A 14858-nucleotide genomic window follows, 5' to 3' on the forward strand; every position below is an offset into this window, starting at 1 on the left:
TTTTCTTATGAGCCAGGAAGTAAGGGTAGTAAAGTAAGGGTAAAACTTCTACAGAGAAAACCATCTCTTCTCCGAGAAGCACTGAGCACAACATAGAAAAACTCAGTGAGACGATTAATTAATGAAAGGATTAGTAGATCAACAGGAAATTAGTCCGTGTTTAAAAAGCATTTATTTATTGTTATATATTTATTATTCTGTAATTTTTTAAAGAAAAAATGCCAAAAACTCAGAGCCACTTCCAGCAACATTGTAATGGACATTTTTTTTTACTTTTCTTTCACTATATTTTCTTCTCGTTTGGGTTTGAGATCCATTTTAGGAGTTTTTAAGCCTATTTTGATCATAATCAGGATAATGTAGTGAATTGTAATTACTTTGGCCAGGATAATATCTTACAAAGGCCTATCTCTGTGTACACATGGTCATTTAAAGTCTTCTAGTCATCTAGACTAGAAGTCATCTAGACTACCATGGATGGAAATTGCTTTTTTGCTTTGGCTTTTGCTGTCGGAGCAGGTGGAAACACAAAGTCATACTATAGACATACTGTACAGTAAACTGGCTTTGTGCTGCAGAAAGAAGAGGTCAGGCTGATGGAGATGCTCTCTACTGTCTGTGTGTATACATGTGTGAGCTGGCTGTAGTGTGCACGAGTGTGTGTGTTTTTTTGCCCTATGTGTGTTTGTGTGCACGCTCTGTGCAGTCCTGTGTGTGTCATTGTGGCCGGGGGAGCTGCTCCCAGGACAGCGGTGCATTAATCATGGGTTTTATAGGGTAGCTGGGTGTGACTCCCTCCTGCCGGCCCCGCACTGACATCACATGTGGTCCTCCAGGAGAAGGACGGAGATTTGTCCTCAGTTTGGGCTTGGTGTGATTTTGTCTTGGGAAAGGAATTACTTGTCTCAAGGTCAAAACTGGAGCCTTGTAGTTTAATTTGCAAATTAAAGTGATTCCGTCAGATCTGACTTAATGAGTAACATAAAAACGTGATATATTTCACACTACATGTCTGCACATGTGTTAAGTTAAGTGGTGAGGTGATGTTGGTATAAAACGCAGCAAACAGTAAGACTCTCACTGTAATGATGTTTTCCCTGCTGTGGTTTGGAGTCCCGGCTCTCTTCCAGGCCAAGGTCAATGTGAATCAATTATGATGACAGACCATTGATCATCTGAGTGCTCCGTCTTTGCAATTGTGATAGAAAGACTTTAAGACTTTCACAGTGCCTCATTAATGTTTAATTCTGCTCTTATTGATCCGTTCATAATAAAGAGCGCCTGGTAAATGCTTACCATCATCATCGTGCTCTTCATACCAAAGGGCAAACTTTGGTTTGTGGGCGGATTCTCTGTTGACCTGCAACTGATTTTACATCAAGGGAGAAATGCTGGAATTAAAGAGGTCACTTGTTTTATAATCCATTAATTAAATGTGTTTACTCCTTTTAAGATGATTTACAACTGGTGGTGGAATCTAACAAAGTACATTTACCTTAGTACTGCACTTAAGTACCATTTTGAGGTGCTTTTATTTGTGTCATTGCTCTGTATTTTTGCCACTTTTACTTCACTTAAAGATCTGAACACTTCACCAACTTTTAGGTTATTACCTTTCGTTGGATTATTTCTATGTCATTTGTCAAACTGTGATGCTCAGACTATTTATAGTCTGCTGAGTTGTTGTTTTATTTAAACACCAAACTAAGATTCATGACCCCCGATGAGAAGCAAAAGCTGTGATTAATTGACACGTCATCTGTGTTCGAGCTGCCGGTGTTTCTAGCTCTCAATATTTCCTGTTGTCTTCTCCTCCCAGGCACAACCAGACAGCCCAGAGATGGAGAAATCTCAGGTGTAGACTACAACTTTGTCTCCATCGAGGAGTTCTTCTCCTTGGAGGAGTCGGGAGCGCTGCTAGAGAGTGGAAAGTTCAAAGGTGAGGTTGACCCTGCAAGCACGTCTGAGGCTCAATATTTAACTTTGACCCAAACACAGATGTATGATGAGGAGGCAGCGGGGAAAGTTCAATGTTCTATTGCAATGAAAGACGTACAAATAGAGTCCAACAATGACCATCCAGTGTTACTTATGGTGGGATAGAATGGTTGTGATGAAGTCCCAGTAGTATCAGATTAACAGAGTCTTCTTCAGGGTATAAAAGGAAACAAGGCTAGGTGTGAGATTAAAAATACACACAAGAAAGTCATATGACTTCAAATAGCCTGTGGGTGCTCCCAACTAGAAGCAGAACTGGCACATTGTGACAGTAAGTATATTTAAACTGTGGAAAGAAAATTGTCACGACAACAGATGACCAAGATGGTAGGCAGGTTGAACATGCATAAATCCAAAAGGAAAGAAACAAGAACACCAGAAATGTCATGCCAAAGAAACAGGCTGGTACTCTTTAGGTATGAAGTTGAAGTGGCAATGAAACAGAGTGAACATGCAAAACACAAGGGGAGGAGGGTGAGGTGAAACTAATCAGGGTGGAACAGACAATCACAAAGGCAGGAAGTAAAACAAGACAAACGAGGTGAGTATGTCAAAATGAAACATAAAAACACTTAACATATACTTCATTATGTACACCTGTTCAACTGCTCGTTTACGCACATATTTAATCAGCCAATCACATGGTAGCAACTCAGTGCATTTAGGCATGTAGATACGGTGTAGACGAGCTGCTGGGTTTCAAAGCGAGCATCAGAATGAGGAAGAAAGGTGATTTAAGTGACTTTGAACGTGACATGGTTGTTGGCGCCAGACAGACTGGTCTGAGTATTTCTCTGATCTAACAACCATCTCTAGGGTTTACTGAGAATGGTCCAAAAAAGAGAAAATATCCAGTGGGCAGTTCTCTTGTTGATGCCAGAGGTCAGAGGAGAATGGCCAGACTGATTGGAGATGATAGAAAGGCAACAATAACTCTAATAACTACTGGTTACAACCAAGGTCTGAAGAAGAGCATCTCTGAACACACAACACTTCCAACTTTGAAGCAGATGGGCTACAGCCGCAGAGGACCACACCTGGTGCAACTTTATTAGGTACAACTTTCTAGCTAATAAAGTACATACAGTCATGGAAAAAATATTAGACCATTATTTTCTTCAATTTCTTGTTCATTTTAATGCCTGCTACAACTAAAGGTACATTTGTTTGGACGAATATAATGATAACAACAAAAAATAGCTCATAAGAGTTTAATTTAAGAGCTGATATCTAGACATTTTCCATGGTTTTCTTTATAATAACCAAAATCATTATTAAGACAACCATGGAAAATGGCGAGATATTTGTCCAAACAAATGTACCTTTAGTTGTACCAGGCATTAAAATGAACTGAGGTATTAGAGAAAACAAGGGTGGTCTAATAATTTTTTCCATGACTGTATTTAATGCTCGAAAACGAAATCCTTGTGATAACAAAACTAATTTAGGCAATTACAGGAATGAAATGCACGTTTGTTTTTCAACTTATTTCAATCTTAACAAAAAGTCTGAAGGTGTAGGGACACGCAGCAGGACTGTGACACACACACACACAAAAAAAACTGAAGTGTAAAAATGACTTGTTGTGGTTTTAAAGGTGCCGGGCCACTTCTCGGCCAGCTGCAGTGACTTCCTGGAGTCTCTATGGTGATGAAAAGACTCCAGGAAGAAAAAACGTGTTAATTAGTAAGCTGTAGAGGTGCTGCTAGGTGGATTCTGTTACATATGGACAGAGCCAGGCTCGCTGTTATAAATATAGTACATTTATTGACAGTGTTTTGTTGTGATGAATGAGGTTTACATAGTTCATAATAGGCCAGTCAGTTACCGTCTCCTGATGCATATTAATGCCATCAGGTGTTGCTCAGCTCGTAGCTACCCTGCAGACTCCTTCCCCCCTGTAAGGGTCAGAGTGCTGCCTCTGATTAAAAAGCCTCCATACATTAGCATCCATAATTTATAAGAGTTTAATGGGAGCAATAAATGTCATCCTCACTTGGCTTCCATGCGACATTGACAGACACATCGCTACAGAGAAGCAATCTGGAGTATCAGCAGCGTGGAGAGCGCGGTAGCCTGCAGAAACCGCAGCAAATGGTGACGGCTGGTGACCTTGTTGTGGAGTTCAGTAATCTAATGTTTCCCCTCAACCCATTTGGTTCTCCACGAGCCAAATAGATGGGTGGGGGTAATTTAATTTTTTCTTTAGCAGCTGGAGCAGATGGCTGGAACTGAGAAAACAGAATCTATACAGTAGATGATCTCCGGGGAGACATAATGCACAAACATACATGCATGTAATATGCTGCACAATGATATGAGCCCACCCTGCTGCTGAATATCTGAATGTAAACTCTTATATCAGGGTGGAGCATGTTAATGCAGACACGTAACACATGGCACATAGCAGCCAGTAATGTAAGAATTTCCCAAAAAATGTAACAGAATTTGCTCTTTACCTGATTGAGAATATAATAAAAACCTATAATGTAATAACTTTACCAATAATGTAATCGAATGTCCTGATAGACTGATGTTGTATCAACATCTTTACCATTAATGTAATACCTTTCAGGTGTGCTTTTTCTTACAGGTGATGTCATAATTTTGACAGGAAATGTAAAAACATTTTCTCTAAAATGTAAAGTGTGCCACTACAAAAAAAATTAAATAAATAAAGCTGTAAGTGTAGTGTAGCCTACTGAAAAAACAAATATTTGACACAGATTTTATGGAAAATCTAGGCTTTTTTGGTTAAATTTTACATTTACAACAAATTAATCATTTATAATAATTATTAAGTATGGTTTGGTTTGGCTTTTTCACTCATGGTAGCATATCTGAATTACATCTATTCAGTTCAAATCAGACACCTACAAGATACATTATTGGTGAAAATAGTATTACAATATCAGTCAGTCAAGATACTTTTCTACATTATTGGTTAATTTATTACATATTATTACATTTTACATTTTAAACCAGATAAAGTGCAACTTTATTAAATATGTTGTCATTTTTACACTTTTAGGAAAATATTACATCACTGGGTGGATAACGGGGCATTTCCACACATAAATTTACAGTGTGATTTGTTCATTGCAATACCATTTCTCAAGGCAAGATGTCTTCCTCCTGTCCTTCTCTGTCTCAGGGAATTACTACGGCACGCCTCGGCCCGTTCACATCAGCGCAGAGAGCCCCCCCATCACCTACCAGGAGCACCGCAACCTCCTCAGAAACTTCCGCACACGCAGCAAATCGCTCAGCAACCTGGAGAAGGCTGCAGAGGACGGCGAGAACAGCGAAGACGACTCAGGCCTGTCAGGCAAGTACTGCTAATACCTGGATTTAATGATGGCCTGTGTGGGCGAGGTCATGCATGTAAAGTGCATAGTCTTTTCCTTCATAGTTCTTCAGACATATTGAAGACAGAAAACGTATCTTTTAAGCCCTGCACTGCTGCCAGCAGCTAAATACTGCATTGTCCCTCTAGCTATAGCTCCAGTCTCTGATACCCAAATTAATCAATCATTAGCACGATTAGTATGCTCTAAATTCTCAGAGGGCCAGTGGCCTCATCGATTGCTGGATCACCTCCAAAGGAAGGTCAGACCGCCTTAGGGCGAGCAGGCAAGGAGGGAAGCAGAGAGAAAAGGGTGCACATGAGGAGGTGAGGGAAAGTCATGTGGTAAGCAAGCAGAAAGTTTTTTAATTCAATAATGAGGCTCATCTAACACTGTAGTATCCAGCATGCAGCTGTTATAGATTTTTCTCCTCTAATGAGGCAAAAACTTTTTCAATGTTGATGAATGACTCATAGCAGACATGATTTACTATGTAAGAAGGATTAAAAGGTTTATTAATCATCAGTGGTGGAAGTTTAAAATTCTTCATTCAGGTAACAGTACCAATAAAACAACGTAAAAGCCCTCCTTTAGGCTGCAGCAGTTTTTGGAGAAAGTTAAAGTCCTGCATTCAATTTTCAAATTAAAATGCAATAACAAAAGATGGAGCAATGCTATCATTGCAGTCAGTTCCTCACAGTTAGAATTCTCTCAGTTTTCATCACTCAGGTCTCCTCTCCCAAACAAATACATAGCATATAGTCATGCTATATATATATATATATATATATATATATATATATAGTGTGTGTGTATGTGTGTGCATGCACAAAGGGGATATGATGCCATTGACAGGGGATGGCGACCATATGACATGGGGGGTTTGATTGAAATTATAGATTCAAGCTCAAAAAATATATTAACATAGATCTAGGTATTAGACAAGAAATATTATCATCAAAATGCATTTAAAGTATCCAATTTAAAACTTTTCTTGAAAAAAAAGAAGGTCCCATTTGTCTGGTAAATAGGTCATTAAAGTCAGATGTCTCCTACCTGAGGGTCAGATTCTAAAGTTTTCTTGCAAAAATGTATGTTCAATTTGTCCAATTTTCTTATCTTTGCCTTTTTATGATTTTTTTTTTAATTTCACCAGATTTGATAATGCATGATATTTGAGAAGGTTATGTTATCTTGTTTTATGTAATATCTCAAAAGTGTGCAGAAAATATATTCAAAAAAATTTAGCAAAGAAAATGTTAAATTAAATGACATTGCAAACAAAATTTTTTAATGCAGTAATAAAATGAATAAGGTCATGAAGGCACCATGATTTTTGAGAGTGGAGAGTCTGAGAAGTGATGGCAACAAGAAACTAGAACACACGAGCTGAACAGAAGGTGAGTGTGAGATTAGATGGTTAGGGTAAGGAAGCGACATAGGGAGGTGATGGAGGCAGGTAGGGAGGCTGAGTGTTAGGAAAGGTGGAGGCAGGGAGCCAGAATGGTACAGCAGATAAGAGAGAGGCGGGCTGAGTGGGAGGTGAGAATCACAGGCAGGCAGAGATCCAGGTAGTTAGAGACGTGCACCGAACAGGCAGGTAGGGCAGCAGGCAGCCTGGATTGAGGAGGTGAATGCAGAATTCAGGCAGGATGGAGTTTGAGAGAGCCATCCAACAGCCTGACCTCTGCTGAGTCATCTTCTGAAGTGATACCGTGTGGGTGGATGGGTTCGGCAGCACTTGTCGAGTACAGCAGGACTCAGGACACCCCATGTTATGTCCTACATCTCTCAGATCCATGCTGAAGGACAGCTACAAGGACAGCTAGGCAAAAATATTTGCTTATTTTTCTTACGCTGACAGCATGGCATGCATGGTCACACACTCCGCCTCCTCAGAGGGAGGACAAAGCCGGCCGAGATGCTGACCTCGGCTCTTTTTGCCTGACGTGGAATTGACAGCGTCAGGGTGTTAAAGATTTCAGCATAAACTCTTTCACCTCCCGCATCTGTTAAGTAATATAGCGCTGTTTAATTTAGATTTTTTAACACTCTTTCTTGTCGCTGTGATTACAGGAGGCTCTGCAGGTGTCAGCAGCAGCGTCCCCACAAGCCACCGGTCCCCCGCACGGCCCCGGGCCTCCAGCGGCGGGGATGGTCGTGCCATAGAGAACGGGGTCCTCGTCGGCAGGAGCGGTGCCAGGTTGAGAGGCGTGATGCCTGATCACTGGGAGCAGGCCTTCAGTGACCCCGGAGAGTCTCACTACATAGAGTGAGTAAATGCCTGTTCTTCTCAAATCTGTTAATAGTTCTGTAAAAATACACTCATTTAGTGTATTTGCTTTCCTGCAAAGAAATAAGAAGATCAATACCACTCTTATATCTGTTGACTAAATATGAAGCTGGAGCCAGGAGATGGTTAGCTTAGCTTAGCATAAAGGCTTGAAACAAGGGGGAACAGCTAGCCTGGCTCTGTGTAAAGGAACAACCAGCACTTCTAAAGCTTGGTTTAACACGTTATATACGTTTGTTTAATTCCTACAAAAACTAATGTGACAGTCTGTTTCCACACAGACTTGTGTCTCCTCACTTTAACCTGAGCCCAAAAGTTTTCCTAACCTCGACAATCCTTTTTTTCCCAATGCTTAACCTCAACCCGACCTAACTTAAGACTTCATTCTACGATGCCTTCCCATGACCTATACCAGTTGTTCCCAACTTTGATCTGAGATACACCCACAGCCTGTCAGATAAACTCACGTACCCTTTCTGAGGTAGATGCTAAGGCGGAACCATTGAACAAGGGGTTGGGTTGGTTAGGTGTAGGCATGAAGAGTGAGAATTGTGAAGCTTAAGGTGGAATATCAGGTAAGCCAATCTGAGGCAGAGTAGGCTGCGTTATGCCTTCTGGTCACTATGTTTGATGGGTACGATCTAACATCTACCCTTTTATAACACTATTCATGATGTAAAAATAGATATACAATTGAACTTTCACTATTTTAGTTTTTGGTACCTATTAACCCCTTTTTCTTTGGATTAATAAACAATATAAAGCATGTTATTTACTGAGCTTTATTCGGCAGATTTGATTTCATTTGGACAGAGCCAGGCTAACAGTCTGCTAACGTTGGTTTGGATAAGATGTCTGCAAAATGAAACCAAACTCTTTCCACTGTTAATGCGAAGCTAAGCTAACTGTTTCTTCATATCTAATAGATAGAATAGAGATACGTCAGAGAATATTTTTCCAAGATGTTAAACATGCTCTGAATGCAGTAAAGCTGCTATGCAAAGTGTATTAAATGCCTGTGCTGTCACATACCATTATGTTTCTGAAGAGGAAATCTTTTCTTTTGCTTTTTCTCTCCAAGACGCATACCAAAGAGGACCAACTGGCAGAGTCGAGCCTCAAGCAGAGAGACCGTCTACAAAAATGAATGTGAGCCTCTTTGTTTCTATCTTTGTTTCTCATCCCTCTCTTTGGATGTAATTATTGCAATAGTACTTGTGACACATTTAGCTGTTGAACAGCCTAAATGAAGCTACATTATAGTCAAGAACGGAAGTAACAGACAGAGCCAGCTTGTTTGAGTCAAATGAGATGGAATGAGCTTTTTAGCTGAACAGAGACGTGTAAGTGATTAAGGCCTAAAGCTCGGCGCCGCTGGCAGCCAGCCAGACTCACTGCTGCTGCGGCTGGCGGGGACGACACGTGGATGACATGTGACTGGCAACTTAATTTCATAATTTGGTCACATGACTCACTGTTAAAAGAACAAGGACGTAATCTACTTTTTGATGTCTGTCTAACACGGCTGATTGCAAACTGTGAGGAGCCCATCTGTTCCAGTGTTGTGACTCTGGAACAGTAAAGTGCAGTACACTGCTCTCACCAGCAGACGGTGATGTAATCTCCATTATGGCCAGAATTACCTGCATGAGAAAGATTACTGGAAAATCTGCTGGAAATAGAATCCAAACTGCCTAAGAAGAAAAAATATGTAATAAACAACACGATTATTTAGGTCAATATTGAGATTACGATTACCTCACACATCTATTTTGGAAACCTCATGCATATTCAGCTAACAAACAAATGACAAAATAAATGTAAAAAAAATAAATTAATAAAATAAATCATGTTCAGTATATAAATACAAGTGAATTTACATAAATTATGCAAGAATAATAAATAATTAATAAAAAAATAATTTTTCAACAATGCAGATTAATACTGTAGATTATTACTTGTGGCTTCTGCTAACAAACACATTACAAAATAAATGCAAAAAAGAGAGAGCGATAATTTTTTTAAATAAATAATGTGCAGTATATTTATATATATGCTGCAAGAATAATTAATACAAATTGTTTGTTCATGTATGTATCATCAAGTTTAGCATATAACTGCATTCAAAACAACATTTAAATAATATAGATCTCTATGTGCTTTCTTTTCTGCTGTATTAGCAGACATCCTGGTGTACTTCAATGACGTCTTTTTTAAAATTAAGAAAAAAAAGTTTAAGAAAAATTCATATCCAGAGAAGAAATTATTTACAGCGCAGTACAATAAATACATTCTCACTTTACAGCTAGGGCATATGCAAAGTTTCTAATTTTGAAATAAAAGGACAAGACAATATGTCAGAGGTTTGTTCCCTCTAGTCTATAAAGAGCCTTCAAAATCCCCCATCACCATATTTAATAGCATCAGCTAGTGCAGATAGACATGGGAATCATTTTAGATTAAGAAATATGACAAATCGACTGCTTTACCTCCATGTAAGGTGTTGGTTTCTAATATTTTCTTAAGTCTGTAATAACATTTGCTTCAGATATTTTTGATGCAAAGTGAGAATAAACGGTGAATAAAAAACCCAGATTGCAGTGCTGAGTTTGGTCAATCTAATGGATTATGTTTCTGTTTTTAAGAAGGTAGTCTGTAATGGATTCAGCTTTTACTGCAATCTTCCCAATGAACTCTTTGATGCATGTCTATTTATTTATAAGTATGTTTTTATTAAAAGCCATCTGGCAATTGGTTTGCAATATTCTCTCTCTCTCTCTCTCTCTCTCTCTCTCTCTCTCTAAACCCCTGAATTCAAACCATTTATTCATATAAACAGACAAGACTGAAAATGTTATCACTCCTCTCTTTATATATACATATTTTTTTTTTATCTTCTCTGCCTTTATGACTTTTCCCTTGGAGGTAATCATCAGCATTACCTCATCCTCTCTCTCTCTCTCTCTCTCTCTCTCTGTCTGTCCCTCTGTCATTGTATGTGTTCGGTGACTAACAGGGTTCACGGACCAGCCCGGGGAGCTCCGGGGCTTCCCTGTGCACACACACTTGATTAAGGGCTCCAGAGGGTTCGGTTTCAATATTGTCGGGGGCAGCAAGCCAAGAGAGTTCCTGCAGGTCTACAGTGTGACTTCAAGTGGACCCTCAGCACTCAAGACAGGTAAGGAAATACAATAATGTGACATGATGTCAGACTAGAGACAGGAGGGGACACATTCTATAACACAAAGACCACTTACTGGTATTTTTCTTATTTTTATCTGTAGATTGTGCAATATAACTATGGTTGCTGAAATCTTGCAACAACAAAAAAAGTGGAAACAGGAAAACCTCAACCCTTTAATGCCTCCTTTAAGAAAAAAAACAATGGAATTATTTTTCTTTGCAATTTTTATTTTATTTCTTCGGGGGCAATAATAACAGTTATTTTGTTTATTTATTTATTTATTTATTTATTTATTGACAGACCCCAGAGCTCTGTTAATATAGGCCTCTACAAACCATGTAATATTTAAATGCTATTATTATGTTATTATCACAACACATGTCAAATTGTTACCATGAAATCAGTAGTATTACCATTATTAGTATTATTTCCACATATTTATCTAGATATTTACTATTATAATACTTTGAAAACATCTCAGAAATTGTTAGAAAATAATACTGATATTTTTTCCCCCACCAATATATATATAATGGAATAACATCAAATATAACTCATTAACAAGAGTGAATGTTTTTTTTCATTTTACAAAAATTGTAAATGTATTATCTTAGCATCACTGCAAAGACAATTCAACCATTTGGTCATGCATGTTTTAACCAGTAAAGAAAACATACTTATGAAATAATTTCATTGTTTATAATGGAATAAAATTAAATGTAACAGATTAGCATCAATGAATGACCAGAAGTTGAAGTTGAATTTTAATCAAATTGTTTTAGTTTCACTACATTTATCATAATAGTACAAACAAGTCATTTTTTAAAAAGAAAATGATCTGAGTTTTTTGTTGTATCAAATTAAATAATTCAATATTTCAGAAATGAATATGCAACCTTTTAAAGCTCCACCATGCAGAGCCCTCATGTGTGGAGGGACTTTGAAAATGCATGCGATTTAAAGAGACAGTGACATCTAGTGGAATTTTTTAGCAGAATATTACAGAACCAAAGGGTTGACATGGCTCAAACAGGTGGAGTAAAGTTCTTCATATTTTTATATAAGAATTTGTGACTTAAAAATATTTACTAGCCAATAGTCAAGGGGAACATTAAAGGGTAAATCATTGTGTGTTTCAACATCTCTTTAGTTCTCTGTCTCCACTCTTTGGGATTATACCTCTGGAGTTTTCTGATCTCCCACAGCAAGTATATATATCGCAATCAGTCCTTAATCCTCAGGGCTAGCACACCGTAATCAAGCTATCATAACACACGCATATGCAAGGATACGCACCACACACACAAACACACACACTTGCACACAAATGCCCATACAGGCAGATATTACCGCTCTAGGAAGCCGCGGCACAAGCTGTCTCAGCAGGGGCTGATCTAGTTCATATCTGTTAATAGGTTTAGAGGGATTAGTTGGTTGGATTAGTCCACACCCACACAAAACACACAGACAGTGTTTCATTTGCAAACTACACTTATCTGCACCCTCAAGCGTATGAAAATGGTCAAAAAAGTTGAAGCAGAAATTCATATTGTCAAAGGTACAAATGTGTGTAAAGTTGCTGCAGATGATTAAAATGCTGAGTATTTTAATGATATCTCTATGTATTATTATTATTATGATTATTATAACTATTATTGTTTAATGTATGTATTTTTTCTCCTTAAATACACACATTCATACACATAAACAAGCGTGAAATATTAAACAGTTTCTCCCTTAAACAGGGGGTACACACATACTATATTAATTTATGAATAAAATAATAAATATATAATACATAATAGAACAGTATAATACTATGTTTAATAAACATTAATATTATTTACACCAATGTAAGTCTTACTAACTCCTTATTTTATTTCTATTTATTTATGTATTCATTTAAATTTGGGCTTTGAAAATTAACTGTATAAACAACATTAATACATATTCACACATTTGATTTAATTTGCCTTTTTTTTTAAAACTTAAAAAAACAACAACTCCTGTCTCACCATTTATCTTGCTTTACCACAGTTTGTAATAACAATGTGCTTAGTATGACACAAGGTGAATTTCTATAATACATTATTATTATTATTATTATTATTATTATTAGGATGATTAAGATTATTATGAATAATAATAATAATAATAATACAAATAATAATAATGTTAATGTTATTATTATTATTATTATTATTATTATTATTATTATTAATAATAATAATAATAATAATAATAATAATAATAATGTATTATAGAAATTCACCTTGTGTCATACTAAGCACATTGTTATTACAAACTGTGGTAATAATAATAACATTAACATTATTATTATTATTATGCATTTCAATAAATGATGCAAGAATAATGAATAAAAAAGTTTGTTTAGATACATATCATCAAGTTTTGAATAATATTACAATAATAGAAATCTCTATGTGTTTTATTTTGTGTTGTATTAGCGGACCTCCTGGTGTACATCAATGACGTCTGTGTGTTGGGAGTGTCCCACAAAGAGGTGGTAGAGATGCTCAAGTCGGTGCCTGTGGGCCACAGTGTGGACGTGGAGGTCAGGAGAGGGTACCCCATGCTCTACAACCCTGACGGTTGTCCCAAGCAGCCCCCGCCAAGGCTCCTGGACAACGGGGACCCCATCCTAGCGCCCACCACCACCCAGCCGCAGCCTCTCCACCAACTACCTCGCCTCCCCACGCCCACCCCCCACACCCAGCACTTTAACTATAACGGCCTCCACAGGGACGGGAGCTACATGGAGGCAGGGGTGACTCTGGATGCTAATGGGAACGCCATGTCTTTTGCTACCAGACCGCCGCCCTCATACAGACGCTCCAGTATGAGCAACGCCGCCTCCCCGCCACCTGTGCGTCCTCCTCGTTCACTGAGGAGTTTAGCCCGGCTGCAGTCGTTAGACCCGACACTCGCCAGCCAGAGTGACAGTGAAGTGGTCTCTGCTATCGGCTCACACAGGTAGATTGTACTTCTGAGGTGCATTCATGCTAATTTTTAATACCATTTTAAAAGTGAATAATCAAAACAATTAGCAGTTGATTACAGTCATTTGATAAAATAGTATTGAATATTAGTTTCATCTGGAAGTTAACCTGTTACTTCAAATTCACTTTAACCCATAAGAACCCATGGTGACACCCTTGTAACAAACACTTTAAATCTTCTACAATCTAAGATTAAAGCCATTTAACAATTCTAACCCATTCATAGGGTGTCATGTATTGCATTTAACTTGTTCTGACCATATTTCCTGTCACAAATTTTTCATATATGTTATGGAGATGCAAACAAAAAGGCAAATGGTTATTTGTTTTTATTTATTATTAATGTGTTACTTAAAAACAAATCTGACAAATAATTAGTTGTTAAACAGCACTATTAATGTCACAATTTTGATAAATATTGTGGAGATAAAAAGAAAAAGTCAAATTTGTGTTTCTGTAAGCAGAAAACGTCTAGTCTATTTATTTTCAAAATAAGAAATATTATGAACACAAATACCATAAACGGCCAATGTAACGTTTATGTCACATCACAGATCTTTGACATTTAGGTGTAGTATTTTTTCTAAAACGTCATAAATGTGTTCTATGTGATCAACTTGTTCTGTGGTATATACCCCATAATTTTCCTTTAAGCATATTTGGGTCTGGGTTCTTATGGGTTAAAAAGATCTTTATGAGGTCTGGGGCTGTAGGAAATGAGCTCTGATTCATTCATTCATTCATTCAAATTATTTCACCCAATAATACTGGTGTGTTAGAAATACGTTTTCATTAATTACATATACTATATAAATTCACTGGCCACTTTATTTGCTAGCAAGATGTACCGAATAAAGTCCAGAATAGTCAGACCAGCCTGTCTGGTACCAACAGCCCTGCCCTGTTCAAAGTCACTCAAATCACCTTCCTTCCCCATTCTGATGCTCGCTTTGAACTTCAGCAGCTCGTCTTCACCATGACTACACACCTTAATGCATTGAGTTGCTGCAATGTGA

The 14858-nt window shown here is 37.8% G+C and overlaps 1 protein-coding gene across 1 annotated transcript in view; it reads left to right on the plus strand.

The window, feature by feature from the left end:
* The window catches only part of LOC131971731 (membrane-associated guanylate kinase, WW and PDZ domain-containing protein 2), a 45508-nt gene that overhangs the window by 19151 nt on the left and 11499 nt on the right, over positions 1 to 14858 (plus strand). The window contains exons 4-9 of the mRNA XM_059333301.1: positions 1820 to 1939; positions 5153 to 5326; positions 7422 to 7617; positions 8720 to 8787; positions 10655 to 10816; positions 13291 to 13816. Of these exons, the coding sequence (XP_059189284.1) occupies positions 1820 to 1939; positions 5153 to 5326; positions 7422 to 7617; positions 8720 to 8787; positions 10655 to 10816; positions 13291 to 13816 (1246 nt within the window). The remainder of the gene's footprint in view (positions 1 to 1819; positions 1940 to 5152; positions 5327 to 7421; positions 7618 to 8719; positions 8788 to 10654; positions 10817 to 13290; positions 13817 to 14858) is intronic.

The sequence above is a fragment of the Centropristis striata genome, chromosome 5 (genome assembly GCF_030273125.1).
Source record: "Centropristis striata isolate RG_2023a ecotype Rhode Island chromosome 5, C.striata_1.0, whole genome shotgun sequence".
In the NCBI taxonomy this organism is placed as follows: domain Eukaryota; kingdom Metazoa; phylum Chordata; class Actinopteri; order Perciformes; family Serranidae; genus Centropristis; species Centropristis striata.